A 14,261-nucleotide genomic window follows, 5' to 3' on the forward strand; every position below is an offset into this window, starting at 1 on the left:
AGATACAGCCAATAGATGCGGGTGTGGTGCGTTTTTTTCCCCCCCAGCTCACTCTTGTTGTCCAGCTGAGCTCTGTATTTCTCCCAGCCCTTCAGCCGCACACGCTCCCCGAGCAGATCCAGGAACTCTTCAAACGCCGGGCCCGAGCTCTCGTTGTTGTACATGTCTTCCTCTGAGCTCTGCCCGGCCCGGCAGTACATCACCCCAACCTTTCGCTGGAAATTCAGCTAGAAGACAGAGAAGCACAGAGTCTATAATTATCCTGTCAAGACCTTTCACCTAATGAGGCATCCTGATCATTTGCCATCTTACTTTACAGCTACAAAGCTTGTCTGGGAGAATTTATGCTGTAAAATGTTATACACCTGCACAGCACACATTACACTATTAAACCTCCTAATCCCCTTCACGTTTCATGCTTCAAACAGAGGGTTTGATTCGTCAAAGTTGTTTGTTCCTTTTCTGAAGTAGCTTACTTCAAAGGTGGAGCTAGTGGTTAACTGGTGTGTGTGTGTGTGTGGGTTTAAATGGTCAGCAGCTTCTGCTAAATAAAGTTTCAATAAAGTTTCAATGTGATGGGGCTTGAATGTTTAAGCGATCAGCAGGAAATGATCTAAGATCATTCTGGTCACAGTTTCTCAGGTGAACAGTCACCGTGGTGGCAGAGGAAGAAGAGAGAAGAATGAACAGATATAATAAGTGCACTTTCACATCTAAAAACACCTGATTGATCACTGCGGAGGTGTAGACTTCAGAACGTCAGTTTTAGAAAAACATTCTTTTGTGTCTGACCTCTGAAAAAGAGCCATTTGCTGCTATTGGTCAGTATCCGATGTCCTGAAAAAGCTTTCTCTCAGACAGTCTTTGGTGTCAGCAGGGGCAGCCTTACTCACCCCCTGTTCGTCCAGCTTCAGCAGGGTGTCCCTGACCTTGGGGGAGTTTGAAGCCAAGCGAAGGCAGTGCAGGTTCAGTTCAGGCATGATGAACTCCAGCAGCCTCTTGGGAGACAAGCCTCTAGGGGTCGTGTGACGAGCGGCAGAAGGCACAGACTCCTCCAGGATGGAACCCCGCAGTGTCTTCATCTGGGGAGACGATTCACAGGCGTCACATCCAGGAAAACCAATTTCACATACACTGAAATCGTGGAGAGCTTTGAGGATAGAAAAGCGGCAGGTTTACCTCTGTGGTGCGAAAGATGATTCTGTAATTGTACTGAGCGCCGCTGGATCCGTCTTTCTCCTCTCGGCGGAAACTGATGGCCACTGGGCCGAGGCGGTCGTCCATGCCGAAGAAATTCTGGTGTTCTGCGGTGACAATACAGTCAATTTCAACTGTGACAGCATTGGGGTTCAAATATAACACTCTAAGAGAACTGTATTAAAATGATTAGGGTGTAGAGGGGGGCTGAATCTTGTATTTTTCTATGTGCAGTCCATAAATTATAAGATGAGAAATTTAAAAAAATTGTGCCATGATAAAGACTTGTTCAGAGTTGAAATGGGATGGTTCATCAATGATTGAATAGCACCACAGTGTACATCCACTTTGTTAAGCTGGACAGTAATGCTTTCTTAACCCCGTCATATTATTCTCTCTATTGACTTCCCATAAACAGTCGAGTCAGACAAAATAGAAGTTTCACTACACGTACCTTTCATGTGGAAGTATTTGCGATAGTAATGGGCTCCCAGATCTGCATGCTCTATAAAGTAGTTGCTCTTGCCCTGCTGTTGGACGTGACTCTCTCTGGGCTCCTCCAGGACCGACACTGCATCGTTGGGGGTTCGCAGGCTCAACCAGAGTCCCCGCCTCCCCTGGGATTGACCGAGACCCACCTGCTCTTCTCCCCCCGTCTCGTTGCGGAAGTGGGGGCAGCTGAGCAGGAGCTCGTTATCGTTGCCATCACCTTCGTCCAGCAGCAGCGACTGCTCGGGGTCATCTGCATTCACCCCGTTGCCACCCCCGCCCTGTGCAGGTGAGGACGGGGTGGCTTGGGAGAGGGGGCGCAGCTGGGAGGCGGCTGAAGCCCCAGAGGTGATATTCTTTTTCCGTCCAATGCTGTCTCTGTTTGTGGCCGCCTCGGTGAGGTCAAACAGGATGCTCTGGACGTCGTAGTGGGCAAAGTTCCTCACCCAGGCTCCGCCCCCAATGTTGTCATTAGGACCTGGTTGAGGGATCTGAGGGGGTTTAGTCTTCTTACTTAGTCCTTCGGGCTTCGGCGGCTTGGCAGGTTTTGGGGAGTCCCCTGTGGACACAGACAGACCACGAAAGAATCCATCGGGCTCTGGAGGGTTGCCCTGCAGGCCCAAAAGCAGGAAAGGGTCTTTGAAGCGTAGGGCATTTGGACTCAGGGGCCCCTGATCGTCTGTCCTTGGCTCCTGTGCTTGAGTCTGTCTCTCCAGCGAGGACAGGCTGCCGTATTCCCTGTGTAGCAGCACACCCCCATCACCCTGAGCCCCCGCACCCACCTTCTCACCAACCACCCGAGCTGCTTTCCCCCCTGCCTTCCCGGAGGAGTCCAAGTCTCCTAAGGTTACATCGCTGTTACTTCTCTGCATGATGTGGCCGTGGCCCACCGACCTCAGCGTCAGCCCCACGCGGCTCGGAGTGAGGCTCTCATCCTCAGCTCCATCAGCCTCCCTCCTCGGCGGCCACTCCACTAGACCTGCTTCCCGGTTGGGGTCAAAGTTGACGGTGGCAATAGGCGGCCGCATGTTCTGACGGCGAAACTTGCGGATGAAGAGGTCATCTGACTGCATGGTGCCTGAAAAACCGACTCCAGTCCAACAATCGTCTCTCCACTCTGGTCCAGAGCTTTCTGCTCTCCCAGTAAAATGTCTGTCCTGGTCTCTATGGTGCTGGTGTGAGACGGGAGCACAAAGATGAAAAACCCCTCTGAGTGAAAGCAACAAATACAGTCCTCATTCACTTAAGATGGTTGAATTTTCTCAAACCTTGGACATCTCTGTGAGGTGCCCCACTTTGTCCCAAGTCAAGTTGTTAAGTGTAAATGAAGAAGGTTGAGGAGAATATGCAGATGTGTCCGGTTGCAGGGGTCCGTCCCGGTGTGCAGATGTGTGTTTTGGTGGTGCTCATTCCTTCAGAATAAGGTCGAGAGGATCCTCACTGGAGCCGGAGTCCTCTTTGTATCAGAGGCTCTATCAACCTTTCTAACATGGCATCCATTCGTCTGCACTCTTCAGTGCCTGCTGCTTCCCTTTTGGTCAGGTCCACTCGCCACCTGCAGAAGAAAAAGAGAAAGAAACGTCTTTTGTTACCTCATCATTCACCCACACTGCTAATATCTTAATCGACAGCTTTATGTTCAGCCCACAGCAGCTCGTCAGTGAGGACACAGAAACACTTTGTTTGGAAGAAAGGATTTGACAAAGTATCGAATTTCAACAATAAAGCAGCAGGCAGGTCTGACGTCTTTTATTGTTGAGTAATGCCTTGTACTTCTGTTTTCTCTCATTATTGTTCTTTCCTTTACACACTTTCCGTTCCAAAGTTTCCCTAAATAGTTCCATCGCAGACTTAACGCTCACCACATCCAGCCTGCACACGCTCACAATAGACAGTATTAACACAGGGGAGGGGGGCCTTCCTGGCTTACTCTGCCAACATACGAGAAATAAGTGTAAACTGTCTCCCACCCTCAAATACGCTCACACACAAACACACACAGTTTTTGTTATTCCCCTCCTACACCAGTATTTAAAAGAATATACAAATAACAACAGCAACAGACACATTGTAAATAACTTCCGATATAGCATAGTGGATCAGCTGTTATTATTTTCACAGAGTTTGAAGAGTACGAAGCAGTGTGCTTCCCTTTTTTTTAAAAGTCCTTAAACAATTCATTGTTAGAAGTTTTGGCTGCAACTTACCAACAAAGTGGGTTTAGTTTCAGGTACAAATCAGCTCGTTTCTGTCGCAGATGCGCTGTCTTTAAACAAACGGAGCTGACCTCTTTTGTCGCTCTCAATAAGGTATGCGGCTTCTTCCTGTCTAGCTTTTCGCATGCATCTCCTCTATCGTGCTTGCAGCCTAAAGAGCAGGTGCAGTGGTGCAGAGCTGCTACCAGAAAAGCTTCACACACACACACACACACACGCTATAAAAATGCTTTAGAGTAAAGTGAGGAAGTCACAAGAAATCTTTGTTTCCCTTTCTTGCCTGCTCTCACACTCTCCTTTTCAGCAGATGTTTCCATTTTGCTGTGAAGAGAAAATGGAAACTGTTCACCAAATATGAAAGTTATCAGAGGTTATCGGTAGTTTAAAAGGCGTTCAGAGATATGCCAATGTGTGTTGAGGTGTTTACATACATTTATATAATCTAGAAGACATTTGAGGGGCTCACTGTTAGCAGGAAGTGTTGCTGACTGCAGATAGTTTCTCTAAACGTGTTTTGTTAATACTGAAGTGGATAATGTCTGCTCCTCAAAAAGAGGGAAAAAAAGGCTTTGTAGCGCGCCATTGTTTTATCTGCATTTGATCACTTTCAGCATTCTCCTCTGGGCCTGTTTTCTCATTATAGTCGGTAACAGCGGTGTTGGATACATGGGAGAGAACAACAGATATCCAAGTTTTTGTTTTGGAGCACTAAAGAAATGCATAAAAGCTTTTGTTCAAAAAAACAACAACTATATATTATATTTAATCTGAAGTTTCAACTTTTCACTTGTTTTCTTTAAAATAATAACCGCCCTAGTTGTGTGACATTATTATTTTAAAGTCCCCAAAGAATGAGCAAACATGAATATTGTTGGAAGGACACAGTTTTCAATAGAAACAATACGTGTAACATTGGACTATAAAATTACTTCCATGTCTGTGTGAACCAACGTGAGGCTTGATTATGCTGTTTGCGTCCAATAATACAGGGAATTAGTGATGACAATTCCTGACATTTCCCTCTATGCGTGGTTCCTCATCTGACACACTGAGCACTGGGTCACATAGAGAAGCCTCTGTGCACTGTCTGTATGGTGCCAGGGCTGCTGACATTAAAACCCTGCTCATGCTTCCTTCTGGGAACCTGCAAATGTTCTCAAGCATCATTACCCATGTGGGCACAAATGATGTTTGTCGACGCCTATCTGCGATGATTAGGTGCAGCATCCACCCGATGCTGCACCTAATCATCGCAATGCCTTGAAAAGGTGTGAGCAATCAATTTTCTCCGCTGTCTCAAAAGTGGGAGTGTAGATTATTGGCAGCATGTTCTCTTGAACAAAAACAGATCACAGATTGCCTTCATGCCGTTCCAACAGAAAGCTGAACTTCCAGGCTCGGGCAGAAACACTCTTGCTCTCCACCAACACAGCGTGCGGGGTTGAACTCGGACACTTATCACTCGCCGCCTTTGTACAAATCACATATTCCTGAGCTTCTGAAGACCCCCGGCCCATGAATCAGTCCTTGTTTCCATAGCAACCTATCTTGTGCCCCCCCCCCCCCCCCTCTATTGATGTGGTATCCAGACCACAAGTGCTTTATTGTTAACTCTGCTCAGCGGGTAAAATGGCTCCGATTTGTCAAACAAATCTACGACTTATATTTGTGTCAGTGACCCTGGTCATACAACCCTGGCCATGGTTTAACTGCTTCCTTCAAAAACAGATAGTTTATAGATGTATCTATAGATCTATAGGACAATATAATTGTACAATTCAGCTGGATGCTTAGCCTAAAGAAACACATATGAAATCAAAAACCACAAGTTGAAGGTGGCACATAAATTAAAAAATACACTAGCATGATTTTTTTTTTGCCATGGTAGCATGAGAACTTACAATGTTGAACAAGGTGCACATAATACCTGCTTGACAACAGCATGCACTGCCATTGTGAGCATGCTAACATGCTGATGTTAGCATTTAGCTAACAGCACAACTGTGCCTCTAGACCACGGAACTGTGGTGGTATTTAGCCTTTCCGAGGCAATCGCAGGGTTCAATCAATCAATTATATTTCATAAAAAAAAAAATACCCCCTTACAATTTAATAGCCCCCCGCATTAATTTCATCCTGACGTGTGGCGTGTTCTGTTTGTCAGACTTAAAAAAGTGTGATGTAATGTTACTCAGTACTCAGACATCAGTATCATCAATGCCCGTCCCCATTTCAGAAGCATCCTGTGGTCCAAGGATAGTCTCATAGAGCCGCTAGCATAGCTGCAGACTCTTGGTCTTGTTAGTGTATTTGAGATCAAAAAGGGGCATAATACACTTAAATAGTGGTGTCAAAAGAAAACTATGGCCTAAATGTTCTCAGTTGTTGCAGTTTTTTATGTTCCTAATTGGTCAGGACTGTAACTGTAACTGGCTTTGAAGAGGAACCGCACAGAACTTGGATCATTAAGGTATTTGCAAGATTCACATGTACATTATCTGTCTGGTGTTTCAGCATCAATCTAGGAGTGTGATCACGTTCTTTTTCATCTGTGTTTACAGACGTGTGGGGGTACTAAACACTCTCCCTTTGAATCAGAATCAAGTGCAGAAAACTGAAAATGCTACTTAAAAGAAAGAGATTTTCTTACCATTACTGATGTGCGAAATCTTCAATCAAAACTTCACTGGCCCAGACTTTAAAATACATATGACCACCACATTGACACTGGCCTTCCTTTGAATAGAAACTGTCCTCTGTGTGTGTTACCGCTATAGAGAAGTGTGTGACATACCTAACATAGCAGCACAAAATGAAGAGGAACCAAACTGTTTTGTCCCTGCCCCCTCAAGTTTCAGCTCAATTCATTTGGGAACCAATTGTTCGTATTCTCAGTATATTTTCTGCTGCATGCACTAGCCTGACAATTTAAATGTCAGTGTACACCCTCCCAACTCAAAAGGAGACCAGATTTTTTTTCAGTTAAACAACTACCTTTTGATCCAAAAAATACCCTAGAACAAAAACCCTCGCATAAATAATTGATAACCATCATAATGTTTTCCCAGGATACTTCTAGCTGATCAGTCTTACAAGTTTATATCAGTCTGGTTTTAAACCAGTGATCACAAATGGATCACTTCGTAATAGCAGGACTGACTAAGTGGCAATAAAAAAAGAATTGAAGGGCATTATGAAGGCTTGAGACAATAAACAGCAACGGGAAGCTCTTTTTTCCAAAGCTTTCATTGAATTCTGATTGCCTTTTACTCTGATGAAGCCACATCTTGCTGGTTTAAAACAGAACAGGACACGATATCATAACTTCAGTATGGATCGCTCGAAATACTTTGGCATGTTGAACTACAAGGGAACCTGTGCAAAATCTGCATCTTATTTAAATACAGCTGAAAACAGCCGGACATTGAGGAAGATTAAGAGTATCATAAGTTGCATTATTGCATAATAAGTACATAATAACAAAACGGTACGTCACTTCCTATATTGGTATCACTACTATTGACATTATTTTTGATCAGATATCTGGTAGCAACACACACGAACTATACGTTCTCCTGTACAAGGAAGCAAACACTGTACAGTTAATGTTGCGCGCACTCCCCCGCATTCACAGTGTGCACTTATTTCTCCCTGTCAGTCAGTGCAGCAGTTGATGAAAACCATGCGTGACCTCTGATGCTCCCTGAGCCACAACTCTACCGCTACATCAACTGAAGCTGGACTGCATAGCAGGGACCACTTAAACACGTTGTGTTAAATGACTTTGAGGAGGAGGAACTGAAAAGAATTTGATGATTAAATCTCCATGATCTGGTTGTTTTGCCTTATACACTTCACTGATATTACCAGATGTCATCCGTGTCCCAACAGTCTAAAACAAATCAGTCACTCTCCTGCCGTTAATCCACACTGATTTAAGCTGATTCGCCACACAAATTCAATCATGGATCATAACTCTGACGTGTATTCAGGCCATTCCATAAAACCAGATGTATTCTCCATAGTTTGCAGACATTGTTGACTGTGCAGTGTGATTCAATTTTCATTGCGTCAATTTAAATGATAAACAGAATAAAACAGTGTCTTTGTTTCTCTCTTCTGCCACAGGACCAATCCTGGACAGATGACCCAGAGACATGCAGCTGATGCTCTCCAGGATTGTTTTTAAAGATTTGGAGCTTTCTCTAAAACACTTGGGAGGATGCTGCCCTCCTCTCACGGTACCAGAGCCAGTCTCCATCCCAGAGAAACTCAATAATGCATGGAGACGGCAGTGTTTAATCTTGCTTCTCAGATCTTAAAACTCCGTTAGTAGCCAGTGGACAGTAATTATCTTTGTTGTGCTCACATGCTCTCTAGATAAACTAGACTTTTTTTGTGTGCTGAGCTCCACGGTGTCCATCAGAGGTGATGACAGTGTCAGGTCGTCCTGAAACCCTCGGAGCAGAAAGGGGAATGTGAAATGGCACTGTGGAGCAGCAACTCCAGGATTATAAGGATTATGTCTATTTGAGTACTGTTGCTTCCTTTGTTCTTTTGCACCAGATTCTCTTTGAACGGCCATTACTGCTCAGGGTAGATGTTTGGTTTAACTAATGACAGTGAATGAGGTCCACTTCCATGTTAAGTCCAGGACAAGGTTAATGGGCCTCTGGTGCACAATGTCAGGACACAAACTGAAGTCAGAGGAGAGTACTATTAAACATACACTGTTTTGGGGAAGTCAGGTTCGCTTGACTTATTTTGCAGCCGCTCATGAAAGTCTGCGTCCTGTGAAACAGGAAGAGATGACTGACTTTTGAACCCTGGGAGGATGGGTGTCGTCATCGTTTCTACTCAACACTTCCACACCTATGGTAGACTGGCTGCCGCATGAATGAGCAGCTCTTTGCTTTCTTGCCAGTAACTGAAGTCGACTTAACCACAGCTTTTATCGTAATTACCGCTGATGTTGCAGTCATGTGATGTATCTAGTGGTGAAGGAAAGATTGTGTCCTGATATAGACGACTGAGATCGGGTCTGTATTCTGTTCAGGTGAAGCTGCGACAATCGGCTTAACAGCTTAGCAGCAATTAGATGTGATCAGTGACAAAAAGTTATGCGCTTACTTGCAGCTCTATCACGTGAAGATGCAGAAACTGTTCAGGCTTGCAACTTGATGTCGTGCCTCATTTCTTTGTCAGAATTGAAGAGTGAAGTTGTGAAATACGCGCGCATGCCTGAACATCATTCTGCAAGCGGGTCTTTCAAAGCAGCAGACCGTTTTGACATGCGACATTAAAATGATACATAAAGATGGAGAAACCAGCAGGAACACCACAGTCCGGTTACCGCACCTCAGTGAATATCTAACCAAGCGAGGAAACGTCCAGCATCACAGTCTGGAGGTCGGCTGCTGTAGTGTCGCTGTCTATCTTTGTAGTTAAAAGCTGCCTTGCCGATTCTTAACCGCAAGGTCTAAATCAAGTCCTAATAGTGATTGATTTTGGGAAATTCAAAGCCAGGCTCAGTCCCACTCTCATTTATTGATCCCACGCAACCTTGTTACGTTACATTTGAGATCAGGTTGCATCCCTTGTTTTGCTGCTGAATGTGTGACACTGAACTGACCTGGCTGCAATGCTTTAAAGAAAGTGAATGTGTATGAATGTGGCCAGATCCGATTCAGAAAACAAGTTCATTCTAATGCCCAACACTTGCTCTAGGCATCCTCAATCTACACCACCGACCCCCTCTTAACACACTGCGGGACAGTGAACTGGGCCAAGTCCAGAGGCTGCTAAGTGGATGGTACTGCAGCACTCTCTTTTTTGTAACGTGTTTTAACTCCCGTTTTCATTCAAACTGTTTGCAAACGTCAGTCTGAGCTATTGGTCCCCAAAGACACATAAGCCTGCATCCCTGGCAACCTGTGTTCAACGGGCCGATTAAAAAAAAGAGGATAGCTGTCAAGGTGGCAGGAAAAAGAGCAGGTTTTTGAAGGAATTCATTATTGTGAGCAATATTTTGCACCGACATACACCGGCACTCTAGCCAAGTATGGCTGTAACCCACAGTTTGATCCTGCCATTGATAGCCATTAATTTCCCCACCGTGCAAGCAATTCTTCACACGTTTTGCCTTAGATATGACACATGTACACATGTCACTACTACTTAACTGTTGCTTTTTGATTTCTTGGTCTAATAACACTTCAAGGTGATGCCGACATATAACAGAAAAGCAGTTTACAACATTTAAAGAAGTGTTTATTTCCTGCACGTGTGTTAACTGAAACATAGAACATTTTAAACACACATTTCTCTTGACAGTTGTGTTGTGGCATATTGATGCTAATTGGATATTTTAGGGTTAGTCTATCTCACAAAAAAAAGGGATTTACTTTTCCTATTTCAAAGAAGGGGCATGATTAGCTTCAAAAAGTCTGTAGAGGAAAAATATTTCAACCAGTGGAAATGTCAAAAAGGACCAATCAGCAGAATGCTGTCTTTATCTGCATGGGCTCTGCTGTGTAGCGCTGTTGTTGTGGCTGTATGTGGAGGCCAAACCTCGCTCTGGGCTCTACAGCAGGATCATGATTCATCTCCACACAAGCATATACCTTTAATTTCAAGGAGAGCTGTCCTCCTTAAAAAATGTCCTTCAAAATTTTGAAAATAAAGTATTCTGCCTAATAAATTATTAATGAAGCTGGACGAAAGGGGGCGAGGGTTACCAAGATGTTAATTATTCATTGGTTGGTCGCTCCCTTGTCCACTCTCGAACCGTCTGGGATGCACACGCACGCAGACCAGAGCTGATTTGTTATGATTTTTATCCAAGTCTGTGTCTGACTTCCTTGTGCATCTGTGCCTCATATCTTACAGTAAACCGACATGGTTGAGGTCATCTGCCATGTGACTTCAGCGATGGCTGGTCCGGTTTCAGTTCTTTTTCGAAGTTCTTTGGAAAGAGGACAAGGTCTTACTTCAAAAATGAGCTGCTAAAAGAGTTCCGACACTGTCACTGGCAGCAAATGTGAATGTGTTACAAATCAGTGCGGGTTTTGTATTATTGTTTTGACTCAGTGTATCATTATACTTAATCAGTGGACCTCCACCTTCAGAAAATGCAAAGAGGAAGTATGCTCAGAAAAGCTCCCTCTATACTATTGTCCATATTAAAACCTAACTTCCTCTTGTAATAAATAGTACAACAGAAGACTGATGCACCCCCAAATACAAATGTAAGCGCTATTGTTTCTAACATAACCTACGTGCTGTTTGTTCTGCCACAGTAGTAGAAAGTACCTAACGTGCACTATTGTTTGACATGCTATTTGCCATGACATCAACACTGTGTGCTGGCAGAGCTCTGCTGCTTCCTGTGTATCTGAAAATACACCTTGTGGCAGGCCGCGTGTGTGACGGAGGGTACAGGCAGAGAGCTTTAAGGCCTAAATGTGAGACGGTTCGAGTGCAAGTGCGTCTTTGTGTGCCTTTGCTGACTCTATAAAAGCCTTATAGATGTGGCACACTGTCCACACAGTGACAGGAAGAGCAGCTGTCCCCCTGTGACCGCCCTTTGTGTGTGTGTGTGTGTGTGTGTGACAGGGAAAGGAACTGACCCTCAGCTTCATGACTGCGTCTATTATGTTGAGACACGGTTCACTGTTACTCCTCGGTCATCAGTGCATCCAGCTCCGAGGCAGGGGAAAAGCGATTGCTCAATATTGCTTTAATAGGACTCTGAACGGTTACAATACCTCGTCTACTTTCAGAGGAAGAGACGCTGACCTCCTCCACTTCCTCACTGTCCCTATTGTCCGCTGAAATGTAACCCAGATGCCATGAAATGGCTGCAGCACTAACACTACCCACGCTCATCCCCATTTCTAATCCTGTTTATGGGAGAACATTTCCGAAAGCTGTCCTCAGTTTCTCTAAATAAGTGTTGCTTACAACACAAATTGCTATCATTATTTGGAAAAATAGACTCGTGTTTGTTGTTGACGATCCCAGCTCAGGCATTAATGAAGTCTCCAAAGGCCTATCCAAGAAGGAGATTACTGTTAAATTGATGACCTTACTAATGAGCGTTTATGTAATATGGATGGTCAATCAATGTGATATTTCATCCCCATAAAATATACAAATATTGTAAGAATGCTTTAATTAGGATTCTCATCAAATATAAGCAAGTTTAAATCTGGGTTATGCACTTGTACTTCTAAAGCTCATTGCATTTGCATGAAAACCACCTTTTCCTGGAAGAGCTGGTCACAAATATTAAAATGAGAAAAAAACTCACGCTTATCCAAATGTGAAAAAAAATCGTATCAACACAACACACTATTCTGAGCGGCTTTACATCTGAACTTTGCAGGCAAGCACTTACTGCAGTTTACAGCCTATCTCTTGTCTGGTGCGCTTGTGTCATTAACACCAGCGGCTCTGCACCTTCTGACCTACATAAAAACGAGCAGCTCATGCACCAATATGCCAACTGTGGCGATGCAGATAGTGGCCGATTTCCTGTGATGCTACGTCGGCTATACGGTCTATATGAAGGAGCAGGTTCTGTCTGCACGTGAGTGACGTGAATGAAAACACATGACAGAGCGTCATCAGGTGACATGCGTGTGAATTACTAGTGCGCACTAAAGCTTGCGTGGAAGGATTCACGGAGCCATCACAGACTGAACCTGCTCAGAGGTTTATCACTCTATATGCCTGCAGGCAACACTATTATTTATGGTGCTAATTTTTCTTCACCAAGGTATAAAATTGATACATAACCGCTGTGACTGCAGGGCACGTATTTGTGTCACATTCAAAAAAAATGGCTCAGAGTATGAAAAGTGTGGCAGGAATTCATTTCAAAGCAGATGTGAGACACTCCTCTCCCCTCCCCTCTCAGCCAGTGTGTTGCGTTTGGTCCTATAAGGTTAAACAGCCAGTGTCCCACTGAAAGTTACAGGCTCAAACTGGTCTCTCCTCTCACTTCTTTTTTTTACCGCTGCCTTTAACATGTAAATGAAACAGTTGCGGTTGCAACTTCCTCCTCATAGTTGTGACAGAGCAAAGAGGCCCCTCGGTCATAAATAAACACGTTGATAATCTCTGACATTTCAAGCATCGGCCAACAAATATATACTTCATGATGTATTTTTACACTCCTGTGAGCACAGGATGTTTTCTGGCTTTAAAAAAAAAAAAAAAAAAACTCCATCTGCCATTACGGCGATGAAGTGACGTGGTGCGAGCGTGAATGGTTGGTCCTGCTCTGCTTTCAGTGGCTCTAAATACCCTTGAGGGCACTTCTCCTGTAATAGCAACGCGAACAATGAGAAGGAGCCACTACACCGCTTAATGGTTTAATGTATGTATGTCACAACTGAGAGGGACACCGTGATTAAGAACAACAAGCTCCAATGTATTTCTGAAAGGGGACATTATATAACGTAGTATGTGTTTTTTTTACATCTAACTATGTCTAAATACAACAAATAGAAAGGTAAGTGTTCAGAGCAGATGCTAACATAAAAAGGTTTCATGAAGGCAGCAGCTTCCACATCTTTTTGGACTATTATATCAGGTTTTTGTTGTAAGAAATCAATTTCCTATTCTCTCTCCATAGAAAACACAATGAGTATGAACTATCACAACATAATTTACTCAAATAGGTCTAAAACATCATTCGACAATGGTTTCGTTCTTTTGTAATTGAAGCACCTATTTTTTTTGTTCACCCTTGACACTTTACACTCAGCACAGCTGATGGGTTTTGTGAGGGGTTTCAGAAAGGATTTTGATGACGATCATTCCTTTGTGTCGTTTTAAACTTTCATCAGTTTTGTGCAGACAGTCGGTGTTCCAAAATCATCCAGGGAGATTTTTTTTAAAGCTTAAAAGGAGACAACACGACTCTTTAGCCGCTGAGCATTAACTCCCCAAATGATAAAGGAAAAAAAAATTCTCACTGAATATTTGTCGTACTAATTTATCTCAACTGTGCAGTCTGCAAAGTAATACTGGATGACTAAAAAAGAGCAACAGCCTCAGAAAAAAAAGGGCCAGAAACTTTCAGACCAGTGGCCAACATGGGGACAGGTGACAACAGAGAGCACCAGCTAAGAGGATCCACCCAGAGGCTTACACTGCCAGCATCCTGCCGTTTGATGAGGAGACGGCTCCGCCTGTCCAACTGCCTTCCTCGCTGAGCCCCCCACAGGGAGCCTGCCGAGGGGTGTATCCGTGCAAAATGGCTCCAAATGAGAGGAACGATACGATGCTGACTCAGACCAGAAACAAAATCTGCCTGGTAACCTTGGAACAAAGTCACTGTGTCCGTATCTA

General features: G+C 44.0%; 1 protein-coding gene across 7 annotated transcripts in view; it reads right to left on the reverse strand.

Annotated features, from left to right (window-relative positions):
• Positions 1-14,261, reverse strand: part of sipa1 (signal-induced proliferation-associated 1) — a 31,764-nt gene that overhangs the window by 13,106 nt on the left and 4,397 nt on the right. For 6 of the 7 annotated variants that reach the window (XM_076102493.1, XM_076102490.1, XM_076102491.1 and 3 more), the window contains exons 2-6: positions 2,955-3,241; positions 1,652-2,858; positions 1,180-1,304; positions 894-1,082; positions 53-227 (exon numbers count right to left, since the gene is read on the reverse strand). In XM_076102493.1, the coding sequence (XP_075958608.1) occupies positions 53-227; positions 894-1,082; positions 1,180-1,304; positions 1,652-2,858; positions 2,955-2,963 (1,705 nt within the window). In that variant the 5' untranslated portion in view covers positions 2,964-3,241. Of the gene's footprint in view, positions 1-52; positions 228-893; positions 1,083-1,179; positions 1,305-1,651; positions 2,859-2,954; positions 3,242-3,893; positions 4,023-14,261 lie in introns of those variants that run through there. The other variant, XM_076102494.1, reaches the window with a different exon arrangement.

This window comes from Anarhichas minor, unplaced genomic scaffold, assembly GCF_050575085.1.
Source record: "Anarhichas minor isolate MPS153535 unplaced genomic scaffold, ASM5057508v1 ptg000027l, whole genome shotgun sequence".
NCBI classification, from domain to species: domain Eukaryota; kingdom Metazoa; phylum Chordata; class Actinopteri; order Perciformes; family Anarhichadidae; genus Anarhichas; species Anarhichas minor.